The sequence below is a fragment of the Myiozetetes cayanensis genome, unplaced genomic scaffold (assembly GCF_022539395.1).
Source record: "Myiozetetes cayanensis isolate MyiCay16 unplaced genomic scaffold, myiCay2020 scf5-8, whole genome shotgun sequence".
Lineage (NCBI taxonomy): Eukaryota > Metazoa > Chordata > Aves > Passeriformes > Tyrannidae > Myiozetetes > Myiozetetes cayanensis.
This window is the reverse complement of record NW_026087742.1, coordinates 97,227,098-97,245,174: the sequence shown is the minus strand read 5'-3', so window position 1 is coordinate 97,245,174 and position 18,077 is coordinate 97,227,098. Positions and strand designations below refer to the sequence as shown.

The window sequence follows — 18,077 nt, the reverse complement described above, 5'->3', positions numbered from 1 at the left end:
AAAACAGCCAGCTGTCAAGGCTGATTCTTTGAGATCCACTGCACGAACTTTACTAACTACTTACCTAATATTACCTAACCCGTAATTGAATTGGATATCCTAAATCATTCATCAGGCTTGAACTATCCCTATAGGTGGGAAAAGAAAACATCAAAATCATACAGAAACATTAAGTGAAATACTTCTCTAATTAATAAGATGACCAAGAAATGTCTCCAGTACTGTAAGTCAGTTTTATTTAAAAAATAGAGTCCAAACATCATTTTTATAAGGTGCAACATGTACACTGTTTTCTACAATTAAAAAAAAACAAAACCAAAAAACCTACAACAAAACCCAAACAAACAAAAAACCCAACAAAGCAAAACTTTAGTCATAATTATAGTGTCATTCCAACACGGAATCCATGAATTTCCAGTACTTCTTAAATATTCTTTTTCTGCTCCATCAGAGCATAAGAATTAATAATTAGTATCACCGTAACAGCCAAAGTGTCTGTCTAATGTCTTTCATGTTCTGTACTTTATTATTAAACTTTCTGGTACAGATTGCTTCAAGTACACATCAGAAGCTGAATGTAACTGAACACAGTTCATGCAAAACAAAGGTACAATACTGAACTTGCATAATTTAAAGGTTTTTATTCTCTTGTTTAGTTCAACATCTTTGAAGGCCAACTGTTTAAACACGAGGATTAAGCTGAGGTTGCATAAAGTGAGCAATATATACTAAAGAACTTATGTAACTCAGATTGATCACACTATGTGACTATCTTTAGCTCTACAAATTCAAATATGTAGTTAAGGCTGAGATCTATGCCTCTTGGAGTCTATTCAGTAACTTCTGAGACATATTTAGGAATACAGATGGAAAACAGTGACTGATAATGAGCTTGTTATGGGGAAATAAATTAAACCATTATATTATAACTGCATTTTTTGAGAAAAGCATGTTATCCATGTACATTAAGAGTGTTTTCCTTTCAGACACTCATGTGAAGAGCAATGAAGACTGTAGCACAGAGGAAGTTTTCTTATTAGAAAAGTCTGTCCAGCTTCAAAGCCCTCAGTGTCATTCTAGCATCAGCCTCAGCCTTGATGATAATGCCAAGCAGATGAAGTTAGCCATGACTGTGCCATTTCTGGACAGCTAGATATCAGCCCCTGCTCTAAGGGGTTTAACATATTTTGAAAAGACACTGGAAACAAGGAGCAGAAGTACACAGTTACATATCCAAAGATTTTTCCCTTGACCCCTTAGATAATTTAAAGCATTCCATCTAAAAATGAACATGTTTGATAGGAGAGAGCTGTACACTCATTTACCTGCCTTTTACTTGAGTGATAGTCCCAGAGTCAAACTGCACCCACAATAACTGCATAAATCTCAATTCCTTCTGTTGTTGATTCTTACAAACTACCATGCCATTTTTTTGGATCCTGTTTGTAAGCCCTGAGGGCTCCTCCTAAGCAGCCTAGTAAGGCAAGGTGACAAGCTATCACAGGGTTGACTCTTGGTTTTAGTAAATCAGGCCTCTGAGTATTAATGGGAATTAACCACACAAGTTTATGCCTACGCATAGCCACTGAGTTTAAGCTCATAAATTAAGTCAATATCCATGTGAATTCGTACTCATAGCTAGACTAACCTCAGTTAGGCAACTCCATGTCTTTTTCTCAGAAAATGATAATGGTTTTCAGTGGTGATACACCATCCTGGTTCTTGTCAGCAAACACGGCCTTCAGTACTATGGATACGCTTCGGAATTAGCTCTTCCATGAACTACATTATAATGCCACATGGACTGAAGTTTCCTTCACTAACAGAGAAGACTTTAGACCTCCACTTTTACCTGAAGCCTTGAATTTGATTTCAGATAATAATTGAATTCACTTACCAACTTACTTCTCTTGATTTATGAACAAAAGTATTTTGGATTGCTCAGGTGGGGAGAATACACTACATAAACATAAAGGAAGATGGAGAAAGTGTTCATCAAACATTTGTGTATTAACACCAACAGCTACAAATGTGACAAGTAGAACACAATTCTATCTACCACAGTTTTAATCTAAGAACAAGATTGCTCTCAAAAGTCAGCCTATTTAGTTTAGTCCAAATCCCTTAGAGTCTAGAAGTTTTGGGTAGAAACTGACATTTGTACAAAGCCTCACTTGGGTTAAGTTGTGGAATTTTATGATGGCATCTCTGTTCAAATGAGGAAATCCAGTGTTTATGAATTTTGTTGTTGACTTGGTTGGTTTTTTATGAGTTTGGCTGCTGACAGCTTCACAGAAAAACATAAGAAATAACCATATTATGTTGTATTTCCTATTTTCAGAAGAAAGGATTTGCTCAGTTCTATAGTTTATATAGTTTTAACAATATCCCTTTAATAATACATTGTGCTGCAGATGTTCAGTTAACAAAAAGTATACACTGAAATATTTATGGGCTTTGGCAAGAGCTACATAAACTTATGTCAGTCTGTTGCAAACACTATTGTTGAATGGAGTACTTAGCAGATTAAAATTATCCCTTTACTTCTGTTTCTTTTACTTCAACAATTTGGGCCAAACTGTGTGAATGCAGTGGGACACATGCCAGAAGGAAGCAGGGTCACTGGAGATAAGAGAAGGAATTTGTGACATGTAACTTCAGCCATCTAACTCAGGGTGCACCTGACTAGTTGTCTCAGTTCAGGAACACAATAATCGTGTACATTGCCTACATGTTAGACCAGCAGTCTGGGTTGGGTCTGGAGTAAGCAACAGGTTGTTCTGGCATGAAAGAACATGGCTCATCTCTGTCCACGAAGACCATCTGGACACAACCAGTTATCTATATGAATTTGAACAAAAATACCAGAGATCCTAGATGCCTAAATGAAGGGACAAGACTTTTGGGAGATTTGAAGGGGACTCAGGGCATCCAAGTTAGGATGCAATCTTTCTCCAATCTTTAGGCTCATAGCTAGAAAGCAAGCATTGGGCAGTGAACTGAGAGTACAATTTGGTATTCTGTTACTGATAGCAGTATTGACTAAAGGGTTGACTCTCTGTATCTCACATAGGACCAGAACAAATGTTCAGGAAAATTTAGCATTTTTACCTGAGTGACTTACGAGTTCCCTACCAGGGTCTGTTAAATATTTTGCTTTTGGTGCAAACAGATAAATATTTAAAGCTTTGCTATTGTCATTTGCATTCTCAGTCCCTCTGATTTAATCCAGCCGTAGTGCTGTGGAGAGGGATTCCACAATCCCATGACTGACAGATGGATAAAGAGTAGATCTGTTACAGAATAAGTGCCAAGAAAGAGGAATGACAAAAAGGACCTAAATGGAGAACCAAGAATCAAAGCAGAACTTCATCAGTTTGTGAAAAATGATGATGTACACAAGGAGACGGGTGAGGTATTCAATCTCTTGTCACTAACACTGATGAGAGATGGATATCAGTGTCCTTTTAGTGCTTTTGAAAATTCTTTCATCGGTTTCTATGTTTTATACTAATTTTTATAGTACCTGTATGCAAAATTGCATAGAGAAAAAATAAATCCTTACAAATAAGTCACATTTTAATATTGATAAGGAGAAGTTGATTGAAAGAAATGCTAAATGGTATAAAATTCAAAGGACTAAAGCAGGGAGCAAGAGACACTGCATTTTAAAGTGAATTGAAGTGTACTCTTACTCCTTTCTGAAGACTTAACTCCAGTCTTGATTCACTTAACATCTACAAAATAAATGAAGATGACAAAATCTTTCCTTTAAAAATATGACAGTTTTTTCCTTTATGAAAATGGTATAATTCAGTAGCAGATAAATAGCCATGATTTCAGTAACAAAAGCAACTGACATTACTCAATATACACTCTCGAGCTTGGAACACAGACCTTTACATCTGCTGGCAGCTGGTACATAAACAGTGTCTGCTGCCCTTCACACCTGCCTCATGAGTTACTGTGAACTTGATGCCTCCCACTGCTGCTCCTGGCTCTCTGTCTCTAAGCACCGCATCACTTATACTCACCAACACTCCAACTGGGCTGTTGGGAATCTCATTAAGGAAACACAGCTTAATCTCTGCAGCTGCTCAGAGCTTCTAAACTGCCTTCCTCATTAAATAAGTGCTGTCCTGCATCCACTCCCTCTGTCAGAGGCATATCAGGCCATTCCTCATACACATTACCTTTTTCTCTTTAAACAAGATGAAACACCAAACATAGCCTTTGTGTTAATCTAGAAGGGATTCCTTTGGGGTTACTTTCTTCTTCCTTTACCAGTCTAGTTAAACATGATAGATTCAGGGTCCTGGTTTGCCATTTGAGCCATATGTCTTAATACATCCTTTTTAGTTATGATACCCAGCAGCCTCCTAGAGGAGAAAAGGAAAGGAAAGGTCAGCAATCATCTCATATATCATCCAGGGCTTTTTCCCGTTCAGCTGCAGGGACATTTTGTGAGTGCTTCCATATAGCACTGTCCATCTCATCTATTCCCAAATGATTATCTTTTTATAAAAGTATTTTCACCTCACGTATTTCTACTACTCTGGCCATGATAATAAAGTGAAACACTTTGGCTTGTTACCTCTTTTTGCTGGGAACATAACTGGAGTGAGGAGCTACAAAAACTAACACTTTGTACAACAAAATAAGGAGTTTCCTTAGGCTCAGGCTGCAGAGGACCAACAGCACAAAACAAAGGCATCAGTGCTTGCTAATACATGAAGTAAGCTAAAGCACAGAATTTCTGAAGTTCTTGCTGCCTGACAGCATAATTCCTTCAAATTTAAAGGGTAATTTCTCATTCATGGGAACCTAAATGAACTATACCTGTCAAGAAAGACAAGGCCTATGGGATGTCTGGCCTCAACAGTCAAAAATTTCATAACTTTCAGTATTCAAGAGCTTTTACTTCCAGTACTTGAAGACCATTAGGCACTGAATTTTGAAACAGTGTCACTGTTATAGTTTTTCCACTTTTCATTTCATGTAAGTGCTAAAACTCAAGGTCAAAATTTCCAAATCCAGGCACCTAAAATGAGGACCTAAATCTGTATGCCAGTAATGATTCATATTTTCTTAATGACGAGGACATTGCATTGATAATAACAATTGATACATGATATTTTTGCAAAAGTCTTTTTGACAGAAGAATAAATTTTAGTCTTCCATATTTGAAAGTGATGATTCTGGCTTTGTTATCCTTTCCAAAAGTTTCTTCTTACTACTGGATCCTGGGATGAGCCACAATGCCCAAATATCTCAAATCCCATTGGAACTACGGGATATTATTTCTAGTCCACATGGTGCAGCTTTTTACTCTCCTAATTTCGTGTTTGCCCATCCTTCAGCTGTTTTTTTTTAGGACCTTTGGTTAATATGCCTTTCCATTATCCCATAAACAAAGTTAAACAGTTTAATTTTCCTCCAGGGACACCTTTATCACATTCTTCACAATCACCTAATCTAGCTGGATGTCTAGAAAGAGACACATTGTTTGAAAACAATACTACTTGCCAGATCTACCTCTGTTGAAAACTGAGTTATAGTGGGAGTCAGAGCAGTTTATTTTGTATTTATATTTACTTTATCTAAATACACTAAGGATTTAGGAGAACAGAATGAAACATAAAACCCAGCAAGCACCATTTTGGTTCTGAGTCTGACTTCTTTTGTTGCCTTGGAGAGACTCTGGGTGATGTTCCCTTATTCTTCCATTCATAAAATAAGACAAAATAAAAATATTCACTTGATGGTCTCAGAGGTGGTGATCAGTTAGCTACCATCTATACTTGCCATTAAATAACAACAATGGTGGTTTTGTTAATGCTGAAGAAAATCTCTAAGATTCTTTAAGTGTGCTTGACTCAGCAACTACTCACCCACTGCGAGTGACAAGACACTGCCGGAGTCCAAGTTTTCGGAAAATATCTACCACAGTCTCCATTGGTGTGTGGTCAGTGACAGTGAAAGGGCTCAGGTTGAGAATACGACGCAGTTTCAGTGGATGGGGACTGTTGGGTGGCACTTCTGGGGGGTCCTCAGTGAAGTACACGATGGAGTTGCTCACCACCCCATCCTGACGCTGTCTTGCATTCTCTGTGCAACAGAGAGAGCAATGTAGAGAGTGAATTAGGCTTGATAAAAAACAAAGAAAAGTCCTCCTTTGGAAAGCAAAGGTAGTAGTTTGGTTTTGTCTTTAATGTACTGAATTCCCAGAAGCTGGGGTTACTGAGCAAACTTAAATTTCCTTGAGACATTGCTCTCTTGAAGCAAATGTAAGTGATATTTTTACAGGCACTTACTATTCCTTGGTTGGCATAATGCTTTTTCTGAATAAATATGCAGTTCACTGCCTTCATAAACATCACTAATCCAATTTCTGTCAAATTCAAATGACCATATGCAATTTCCTCCACTGTGAGAATTGCAAAAGAAATTTTATTATATGCCTGAATGAGTGGAGTCAGCAGCTGTTGTGTATGGTCCCAGCTGGCTTAGAGCAAAACTTCTCAGTGGAGTTGGGAAAATGTGGACATGGTGAATGGATTTATGAATGCAAAGCTAGGGAACAACAAACTCACATCCCAGGGATTCAGGGGCGACGTGGGTATTGCTCTAGACCAGCACACCTCTCTGGCATGCAGAGTAAATTTTGTAGGCTTACTCTCAGTTCCTGAAATAGAGTTTGCATATCTAGATTTTTAAAAGAGGAAAAAAATAGCATTCTACTTAAAGTAAAATAGTTAAGGGAGGAACAAAATATAGGGATAAATGAGTTCGAAACATTTTTCTCAATAGCACATATTTGACCACTTTTAAAAGTTCAAAAGCTACCATTAATACTTTGATCAAACTGCAAAGTGAACATCACCCTGCATCTGGAGTTTACGTCATCATTATGAGCCTTTTACTTTAAAGTATGCTCTAAGAAGAACTCTTAGCATTGAAGTAATTTATTTTGTTTGTAGTGTTTACCTCATTTCTACTCAACACTACAGGTTCTAAACAGTATATGGGACAGATACCCAAACGACAGACTACTTCTCTTTCCCCAGAATAAGCATATCATGCATTTGGCTCTGAGGGTTTAACTCTGTCTTCTTTTTTTCTTTTTTTTTTTTTTTTTTGATAAATTCTTGTAAATAGTTAGAATTATTACCTTTGATTAACACAGGTTGCTTCTGTTCTTAAGAGATACAGCAAACCAGACATACCCAAAGCATATGTATATATTCTTGGAGCTCATTGCCATCAATCAAAGTGCAGAAACTTGCTCCTGTGACTTGTAATGTGTAGACAGTAATTGTTTGCAACATATTCCAGCTGCAATTTTTTACACTTAACAATCTTGTAATGTTTCTGAAACTGGAGCAGTGCTGGCTCAAACCTAATATCAGCACAGTATATGATTTTCAACCTTCTCACCCTACATATTACAAGCCCTATTGCAATTTATAGAAATGATGCTAGCTTTGTCTCAGCTTGCTTTGCTTCATACATCTAATTTCAAGTGTGAATATGCCTGCACAGTTCTTTGATATGTGATCTGTGCCAAGAGGTAACATTAATCAAACTGAAGGTAACTCCCACCCTTTGACAAAAACCTTTGACAGTAAGGTATTTCCTTCCCAAAGCTGCACCCAAAGAAATAGGGCCAAGCACTTCAGTTACCACATTGCTGTTCCCAAGACAGCAATGACCCTGAACAGCAGTGATTAGCCAAAGCCATGATTTCACTCTTCTATGTCAAACATCTCTCTGGAGAAATTTGAACTATGTAGTACTACAGAGTAAATTCAGTGGCATCAGAAAAATGCTGGATTTTGTACACAGTCTCACTTGATGGGGGAGTAGGAGTAAAGTAAAACAGAATGGATCATTTTTGCAGTCAGTGGGTAAGAAAAGCAACATAGATTAACAGAGAAAGCAAAGAAAATGGATGACGATGTCTAGCTTTAAAGAGTTATCAATGAAGAAGGCTCTTGTCGCAGCTAGAGAGTGAGTTAGTTCTCCCAAACGTGAAACAGCCTCTCATACTCAGGAGTTCACATTTCACAGCCTATATCAACTAGGTTGCTCTCTCAACTCCACACTGGGAAAAGCATGTTATACAGGCCACCTGGCTATTGTCCAAGGCTCTGCCTTTTGTACAGTGCCTCTGGAGCTGGCCAAATTTAAGAAAAGCTTTACAGGGTCAAATACTCCCGTCTGTAAGACTGTAAAGTAGGTGCCATCTAAAATGCAGACACCTATTCCCAGAGGGTGACTCTGCCCACCTACTCAACAAGGATCAGTGCAAGGATGCAATCCTCCTGAGGATGCTTCTGAGCAACTGGAAATGGCATTGCCATTAACTTTACAGGTACTGGATGCGTTTCTAGAGCATGCTCAGTGCTCTGCTCAGTAAGAAAGAAAGTATGTAGGGGCAAATCATGAGGCAGATAGCTGTGAGTGAATGGGCATTTAACACAGGACTTGGTAGCTATTGCCATCATCCAAGAATTCAGATGTGTGAGGGAACTGGAGTACTTCCCCAGAGTATTCCCTGGTCCACCAGGGAATCAGCATACTGCTGATGCATAACTAATTGGGCCTGAGAAAGAAGCTGAGAATTCTTGGTTGAAACACTGTTCCTATGAAATATCTGTCATCTTTCTTCTCTTGCATGTAGTATTGATGACTTTATTCTCTGAGATGAGAAGAGGGGTATCAAGTAACAGTTGAGTGTCCTTAAATAAATTAATACAAATTTTAGGTCTAATGACTGTCTTTTTTTCACACAGGACATAAAAATAAATAGGCATTTAAAAAACATGTCCTTAAAGAACACTGTTACTTCAAATTTTATTTTATCTTTGTGAGAAGTGAGATGGAAAGTGACCTTCAAATTATTCAAAAATAATGCCACTTTTCCATTTATGAATTTTCTCATCTGAAAAAATGGGAATTTTCATCCTGAGACAACAGTTTTTTAAAGGTGGCTGAAGCAGAGAGATAAAACAAGTCCATGCAGAGAAGAATAATTCCAAATCAAGGAGATTTCATTATGCCAGATCTTCCACTGCCCTGCAAAGTACAAGGCAACCATGCCCAGTCAGCAGCTTGCCTGCCTGCCCAGCTGGGCCTCAACAGGACTGCCAGAATTAGGAGCAGACGGGTTGATTTGCCAGCCTTGCAGACCTCTGCAGTGCTGGATGCCCTGGGTACAGGAAGGCTGGGAAAACTTGATTTCATCCAGTATACCTATTTTTCAGTCATCCCTACTTAGCCATCAGGCCAAACAGGAAAAGACATGCTGGATCAAAACCTTTGATGGTCTGTATGTGAGCACTCAGGTGACCAGCCAGCTATTCAGCAATTTTCACCAAACAGCATCCTCCACTGAAAAGCTTTCCCCCTGTAGAGATAAATGCCTGTATGTCAGAAAAACTGAGACGGTATAACAAAAAGAAGCACAGGGATTCATATTTCATCACAGGGTGACAAAAGTTCATGACTGCTTCAGCTTCTTCTGGGGACTGCAGGAAGTTCAGCATTGCACTGGTTTTTGATCTGGTTTTGACAAAAATTCTGGCCATATGAGTTGAGTTTCCCTCTGTTGTCTCTAGCAGAACTGTATTGTACTGCTTTGAGTGATGGCAAAATTAAGCCAACAAAGCTGAAGCCCACAGAATTCTACCAGGTCGTATGAAGGAATAGAAAAGCTTTCAGCTTACAGGTCCTAGCAATTAGTAAAAGCCAGATTTGGAGAAAAGGTTTGATTTGGTTCTTATTTATCTATTCTTTAAGATGAATAACACTGCTAACATCCTACCCTATCAAAACTCTGTTCAAAATCAAACTTCTACACACTGATACTCTACTCACTTATTGCAAGAATCAGCTCTCGTCTCTGTGCAAATCCAATAAGTCTCTCCGAGTCTTTTGAAACCACTACTGGAAAGCCATTGTAGTCAGTCTCTTTGATAAGTGTCTCAACATCCTCCACTGTCATGCTGTCCTGCGTCAGAACAGAGAGGGGAGCTTCCCCACGTCTTGGTCTCATCACATCAGTTGCCAGGGTTCGGTGGGTAAATTCATCCTTCACGTCCAGAAACGGGTAGCCATTCAGATGAATGTGAGCTTCATAGATCCCTTCTTTTCCAAAGGCATCTGCCACCCACTTGCTTGTGACAGCTGCAGCCATAAGAGGCACAATGTACTCCAGGCCTCCTGTTAGCTCAAACATAATCACCACCAGAGAGACCGTCATTCGAGTAACACCACCTGCCAACAAGGAAGAGAGTCAAGTTTCTCTCCGTGCTGCTATACATACTAAGCAACTAATTTATATTTTTCAGTCTTACACTTGAAAAGGTATGTAATTTTTCATGCCCTTATACTTTGTGAAGTATTTTTGGGCTTATTTCACTGAAGAAACATATTTTTCAACTACTTCAATTTTCATCAAGAAGGTTGAGTGAACTTGCTGATGCCAAAGATGCTAACACTGAAAAGCAAACAATGAATGCCAAAAGACAGAGCTTTAAAAACAGAAAGGATGCCCAAAAAATAATCTCAAACTTGAGAAACTAAAATTGAATCCTGCCATTACCCCTCTAAAATGACTCCAAGAATCAGGTAAGCACCATGTCTGAGGCAGGTAGGAGCATGGAGAGGTGGCCTTCACACTGGCCTATCTATAGGATTCCTACTGAAGAGGAAGCTAAGCATTATCTTTGGGCACAGCATGGTTACAAAATCCTACATTTGAATAGCTTAGGGCTACTGCAAGAGTTATGTTACAGCTAAACCCTAGCTTTTGGTATCACTATAGTAATACAGTTTGAACTGTGTACAGCTTGGTTTGAAGCCATCTAGGCATGCAGCTATAGACAGGGTTGTAGCTGTATTTTTCAGTCTAGTCTTTCTGTATTGACTTCATAAGCAACCTCCTTGCTCCTTCAGTTCACATTAAAGGATTAAAATGCTCACATAACTGCAGACAAGTGTGTATGTATCACTGAATTATTAGGTAACATTTCTTTGCCTCTGTTCAAAAGGTAAATATAATAAATTGTTATTTTTAGGCCTCAAAATAAAGTACCATTTTAGATGAGAGAAATCAGAAACAGTTCATTAAAAGATGCTTTTCATCTAGTAGCATACAGGAAAACTGGATTGTTTATTACTTAACACAATGATCCGGAAATGACTTTTGTCTGAGGAATGCCTGAAACTTCTGGCTCTGAAAAGCTGAGAGCAGATACCAGAGTAAGGATCATTTAATACTTACTCCATATCTCTTACTCCAGACAAGACAGGTCTTGGGCTCAAGTACAAGCTGTGGCCATTCTGCTGTATGTCTCACCATACGATTAAAATCACTGCACCTTAATTTGGACCTTTTGAAAGAAGAGACTATTGCAGCCTCACCTTGAGTACTGTGTGAAGTTTTGGGCACCACAATGTAAAAAAGACATGAAGCAATTAAAGAGCATCCAAAGGAGGGCAATGAAGATGGTGAAGGGTCTGGAGGGGAGTGGCTGAGTCACTTGGTCTGTTCAACCTGTAGGAGACTGAGGGGACACCTCACTGTGGTCTTCAACATCCTCATGTGGGAAAGCAGAGGGGCAGGTACCAATTTCTTCATTCTCGTGACCAGAGACAGGACTCAAGGAAATGGCATGAAGCTGTCTCAAGGGAGGTTTAGGTTGGATATCAGGAAAAGGTTTTTCACCCAGAGGGTGGTTGGGCACTGAAACAAGCTCCCCAGGGAACTGGTCACAGCACCAAGTCTGACAGAGCTCAAGAAGCATTTGGACTCGTGGTGTGACTCTTGGAGTGTCCTGTACAGGGCCAGGAATTGGACTTCTTGGTCCCTTCCAACTCAGCATATTCTATGATTCAATCATTCTGTGCAGACTAATTGATCAGCTGGAATATCAGAGCAAAGGTTTTCTGTATTATTTCTGTTATGAACATTAAGATCATTTATCAAGAAGGGAAAGCACTTTACTTGTTTTGACAGTAAGATTAATCCTAGCTATTTTAATGTGTCTACACTGCTGAGGTGTTCTCATCCAAAGGGAAGATACAGATTGCCTATATAATTTCTGGAGAAAAATAGGCCTTTTTGAGGCCAAATTCTTCTTTTCATTTGCCTGGTTTTTGATGTGTATTGCCAGATAAGACTGATATTTCCAGGATCTCATTTTTCTGGTTTAACTGTGAGGGGTATCAAGACAGCTAGCTCAGATGTTGATGTCTACATTACAGACTTTAAATTTTCAAGCAAATCCCACCCTTCCTTCCTCTATAACTGATCACACAAATGATCCTGCTTTTCCAATATGAGCATCCAAATCTGAAAATTTTCCAGCTCTTCCTTGAGTACATCTTTCATTTCAAATCTACCCAATCACATTAATCATGTGTTATGCACCCCACTATTTTTTCATCAGCTAATGATGATATCAATAACAACAATTACAGGAGACAGACCATACAAGTACAGAAGGGAAAGATATGATCAGGCAAAAAAATGTTCAGATGGTATGCTTGTAACATTCCTCTTGCATCTACGGCTAGAAATTTGATATGTGAGGTATTATTCAATGATCTTGCTTTAATAGTTAACAGATCATTGCTGTTATATCCAATAAATCCTATTAATTGAGTGTAATCTGATATTGGCTTATGGTCAAAACAAAAACCAAAATACAGCTCAATTGACCATAGCATGACACACAGCCAAAATAAGACCCAGAATTTTTACATCTGTAAGCTTAAAATTTGATCAGAACCAGGAAATTTTTTCCCTGCACTGAGAGAGAGCACAATCTAAACAAGTAAGAAGTTTTAGTCCAGTTACAGTGAATTTCATTGTGTCAAATGGAAAGAACCCAAGCAAAACACTGCTATGTGGAAACTTGCAGCCTAATTGTAGGGTTTTTATTTTTCTTGTCTGTGCTTTTTGACAGATTAGAAGGAGTAGCCATTGGTTCCTGCAAGTCTCTCTGTTGCTGACTACCTGGTAGATCACTGGAAATCATTAGAGGCAGCTGTCCATTCTTTAGCCGATCACATCTTGATTTCATCCTGTTACACCTAGAAATGTCAGCATAGCACCTAACACAAACACAATGTGTATGTCACCAAACATCATTTTTTTTCATGCATATATGTGTTTTCGTACCCAAGCAAGCTGCAGCTCCAACCATTGCATAAAGTCCTGGTGTGACACAGTCTGCCCCAGGTCTGCACCAGTTCCTGAAGATGATCCAGTCATGATGGTGATATGCCAGCTGCTCTACTCCGATCCCAACCATCCTTCCAGCTATGGCTCCAACAGCCATGCTAGGAATGAAAAGGCCTGAAGGGATCTGGAATGAAATAAAGACACATGAGCACCTTGAATAAAATTACCTGTATCAAACAATTTTTTATTATGAGTAAGAGAATCAAGTTTCCTTATTAAATGCTGGCTCAGAAGGCCATAGCCTCATGCAGCCTATAGTGCTGATCTCCATGGTCTGACATAGGTTTCTGCAGTGACTGAGTTTATGTGGCTACATGTGTATTAACAGCTTTATAAAATGTTAATGCATTTCTAAAAGTAATTTTGAATCCTACCCGCTGCATCATACTGAATTTGGGAGATAAATGGTGTTTCTGAATAATAGTCTGTTTTTGAAGTCAAGATGCTCCTGGCTTTGCCCTTATTGCTTTCTCAGCAGGAACTCAGGAACTGCTGATGATTCTGTCATAGGCTTAAGAGGGAGCTTAACTGAAAATAATGTCTTGATTTCACCCTCTATCAGATGGAGCACTTCATGGTTTTATTACTGTATTTTCAGCCTAAATCAGACCGGATTTTAAATTAAATGTCAAATGCAGAATAAAAATTTGGAGAAAAGAGGTTGTCTGCTCAGAGACAGCTATTTCTTCATCTCAGTTTGCTACGTATTTTCCAGGAAGCTCTGTGAATCATTACTTTGTTGTCTGCTATACAGACAAGCAACAAATCATTAAGATACAGTATTGAAATGAAAGGAAAAAAAAAGAAAATGAAAATACACTTTGGCTTGACTAAGTGTGTTTCCTCTTAGCTGTCAAACGTACCTGCAAGTTGGAGATATATTCCCCAGTGGAGAAGACAACTCAGATGTTTGACATGAGCTTGAATGGAGTTTTTGTTGTTTTTAGAGAGGAAAGCTTGTTATATCTTTTTAAGTCTGAAAATATACCTTCAGGTTTCTAGAGAACTAAACTAGCCACCTCAGTATGGCCCAGAGGCATTAGGACTCATAACAGCAGATGCTATATCCTACATCATGTAGTGTTAACCTTGCTAATACAGTTGGATTGAGTCTTCCAGATTTACTGGGTAAAGCTATTTTGTCTGGTTTTTTACAAAATAGTTGAAACTGTCAACTGCTTTTAACATATTTTAAATATATAGGATAAATAAAGAACCACATGTCAAATAAAGAAGCAAAGCTTTTAAATGAACAAGCATAATAACTGGCTGCCAGCCATAAATCTGTTTCTAGAGTGAAGGGCTAAAAGATGGATCCTCAGTTCAAATGTAGTGTTCATGAGAAAGATGAGATACTTTATCTTTGAGTACAGTATAAGATACAGTGTAGAACCCAGAAAAACTTCCATCATCTGCTGCCCTCAGATCCAGAACTACGTGCTCAGATAATGGGAGATGTAGACAGACAGATACACGGGTTTTATGGGCTCTAGCAATCAGATAGAGAGCTCACCACAGACATTTTGTATATATTGAAAGCTTGTATAAATTGTTCTTTGACCTTTCATCATTCATTTAGGGGAGGAGGAGTTGTTGAAAGAAAAAGTTGCAAATCCAAAATAATCAAATCATATATCTGTTAGTCCTCCCATTCATTCCCTCTTTTTTTGAGCTACAGTGCTTAAAAAGATTCAAAAATAGACCTTTTCATGTACTTTTATATTTTTGTGATGCTTTAAATGTGTAAAATAGTCAATTTAAAATTATTACTTCCCTGAGAATAGCTACCTTGAGGTACATTAGGATATTAATCCAACAAGATAAACAATAATGTAAATAGTCCATATCCACGAGAGAGCTCAAAAACAGCTGCAGTGGGAATCATCTTGAATTTACTTATTGGCAACAGCAGATTCAAATTCCCATGCAGATTTCTTCTTCACCTAACAGAAGCACAGATGACTAGAAGGTAGAAAAGCAGGGCTCATCCCTCTGCTGTGACAGGGGCCCACAGAGCAAGGTGCTGGCAGGCAGGTGAGCCAGCAGCATCTCAGCAACACCCACGTGCTGGGTGTAGGTCAGAGGCACACAAGCCCTGCCAGCCAGACCAAGGCTGCCGACGGCAACCTATCTGTGCCTTGTGCTCACGGCAGCTTCTCCACTTGTCCCCGATTTACCTTCATGCCAAAAGTGAATATCGTGATGACAATTTTAAACACCAAAGCCAAGGCGAGCTGCCACATGGCGGAGTAGACTCCGGGGCCGGCAGGTCTGTCAGGAATGTCATCCACTGGTCGGGTCATGTTGGGGTCATTGATGTAGTCACAGAGCTGCGAGGATTCCAGGGCCCCACAGTCATTGAAGAGCTCCGAGATCAGCTCGCTGGTGCTCCTCCGGGTGTAGGGGTTGGGGTAGGCAATGATGGCAGTGATGGCTGTAATCACTATGACCTCCAGCACTGGGTATTTCCCAAGCCTGGTGGTTTTTCGCCTCCTGCACCAGGCGATGTTGCATCGGATAAAGAGGGTGCCCCAGAGGCCCCCAAAGACGCCAAGTAGGATGAAGGGGAAGAGCTCGGCCATGTACCAGGGGGTGTGGTACTCCACGTAGAACAGGACCAGTCGGCTGTTCCCAAAAGGATTGATGGACCTCAGTGTGAAGGCAGCCACAAGGGCAGCAAAAAATGACCTCCAGAGGGTTTTCAGAGGGAAGTAGTAGCTGACCTAAAACCAAGCAGAGACCGTAAACATTTCACTGAGTGTGACAGAGGGTGCTCCTTTTAACTGCCATCCCCATCTGTTTCATTTTACTACACTGGGAGGACTGGTCCTTACCACAACCAGAACATCTTCCCAAAGGTATCAGAAAAGGCATTTTCAGATTTCAGACAAGGAGCACCCACTAGTTAAAAATCAATAAATCTAAATCCAGAGTTACTGTCTAGAGAGTATAAGATGGAAGCTTGCCAGTTTGGCCCATGCATCAGCAAGCTGAAAGCTGGAGAAACCTCAGCCCAATGATACATTTCCAAATTGAATCATCTAATTTGTTTCCAGAAAGCCAGTGCTGCTCTGCTACTCAAATTAGGCTAAAATACCTGGTTATTTCTTATTACCGGAAATCAAAGGTTATTTTTGCTTTAGAAGAAAAAATAAACATATAAATAATTGAAAAATATAGAGTAATCTTAGAAAAAAGATGTCAAATGAAAAATATATTTATTGAAGTGAGTGAACTTCCAGGTCTCACCTCTTCCAGACTAAAAAGCACGCCTCCAATTGGAGCCCCAAAGGCAACAGAAACTCCTGCAGCGGCTGCAGCTGAAAGCACCTACAAAGCAAATATTTACATACAAGGCATGAGTGCTTTGAAGCCCTGAGTAATCAGACAGGGAAATTAGAGATGATGTGATCCAACCTCACCTCTCTTCTCTTTCCTTCATTCTTGCTGTACTTTGAGAAAAGGCTGCTGAAGAAGTTTCCACAGCAACAGGCCACGTGGACTAATGGCCCCTCTTTCCCAAGGCTGAGGCCTGAAGATACCACCAGAACCAAGGTGACTGTTTTGATTAAAAGTGTCCACTTTCCCAGGTAGCCCCTAATAATGAACCCACTCAAGATGGTTTTTATCTGGAAAGCAGGAAGAACATGTTGAAGAGATGAAGAAACCTTTTCTACTCTGAACTTTCAAACGGAGTTAAAACTCCAGCGGAGTTTAAAAAGTTGCAGACTGCTTGAAAAGAGACAGTGATGGAGAGAAAGAAACCACAGGTAGGGCAGCTTTCCCACAGCAATATCTGAGCAGGGGTTAAGCAGACCACACTTTTACTGCTGTTATGGGTGGTCCCCATAACAGTCGGTAAGGACTCTCACAGAGATCAATAGAAATATGAAACTCTTATAACTCCTTGGCTTACAAGATCAGAGTCAAACTAGACTCGACTTTAACAAAGTGGGGAAAAAAGCAAATAAACAACCACAGGCTTTTTCCTGTTAAAACACACACAAAAAAGTTGTAAATATTTGGAATTGCTGCACCACAAAAGCATGTAAGTATGATGAAATGAGAAAGTTCAGAAGATCTTATTTTTAGACGTTTTCTCTTATATTTGCATGTGGTTGGCCAGGACAGAGCACAAGGCATGTGCGTGCCACACAGGGTGGGATTTGGGTTTGGACTCTAGGCCTGGAAATGGGTTGGAGCTGAGTATCACCTCATATGAGGGATTTACCACTCAGAAACTAGCTTTACAGTTAACTACGAAAAGTTTTTAAAACCATAGAAATATCAACCGTGTAACAAAGACACACATGACTACTTTGAAACACGGAAATTATTTAAATATTTCAAATTACTTGAGGTGGGATTTTTTTAAACATTTGGATGCTTTTCTTAGAGATCAAGAACAAAAGTATGCCAAGATTTCTAAAATTTGGGCTCTTGATTCTCTTTGCCAGATTACTAAATAATAATTCCAGTGGTTCCATTGCACTTTCAACAACAGACTGCTCTGATTTCAAAGATTTTGAGTAGCTCTGCTGATTGAATTACAAGGTTTTTCATTTTAACAGCTTAAATATGGACTGAGACTCAATATGTAAAATATTGAAAATCAAGTAGATATTTTCATGGCTATAATGCTGCCATGCTGACATAATGTACGTGACATTGTTTACAGGGCCATAATTTGCAAAAGATGTGCACCAGACACTTTTCAGGCGTTCCAAATGATGGGCATCTCAGGAAACCTTAGTTTTGTAGCCCTCCCTCTTCTTTTTATTTTGCTTTTATTTAGAACCTAGCCTAGAAAATAACTGGTTTTGTA

General features: G+C 39.2%; 1 protein-coding gene across 1 annotated transcript in view; it reads right to left on the bottom strand.

Annotated features, from left to right (window-relative positions):
* Window positions 1-214: 214 nt before the first annotated feature.
* CLCN4 (chloride voltage-gated channel 4) overlaps window positions 215-18,077 on the bottom strand; it is a 39,931-nt gene continuing 22,068 nt past the window's right edge. The window contains exons 6-12 of the mRNA XM_050331896.1: window positions 16,675-16,881; window positions 16,502-16,582; window positions 15,430-15,975; window positions 13,190-13,376; window positions 9,880-10,278; window positions 5,892-6,108; window positions 215-4,379 (exon numbers count right to left, since the gene is read on the bottom strand). Of these exons, the coding sequence (XP_050187853.1) occupies window positions 4,289-4,379; window positions 5,892-6,108; window positions 9,880-10,278; window positions 13,190-13,376; window positions 15,430-15,975; window positions 16,502-16,582; window positions 16,675-16,881 (1,728 nt within the window). The 3' untranslated portion in view covers window positions 215-4,288. The remainder of the gene's footprint in view (window positions 4,380-5,891; window positions 6,109-9,879; window positions 10,279-13,189; window positions 13,377-15,429; window positions 15,976-16,501; window positions 16,583-16,674; window positions 16,882-18,077) is intronic.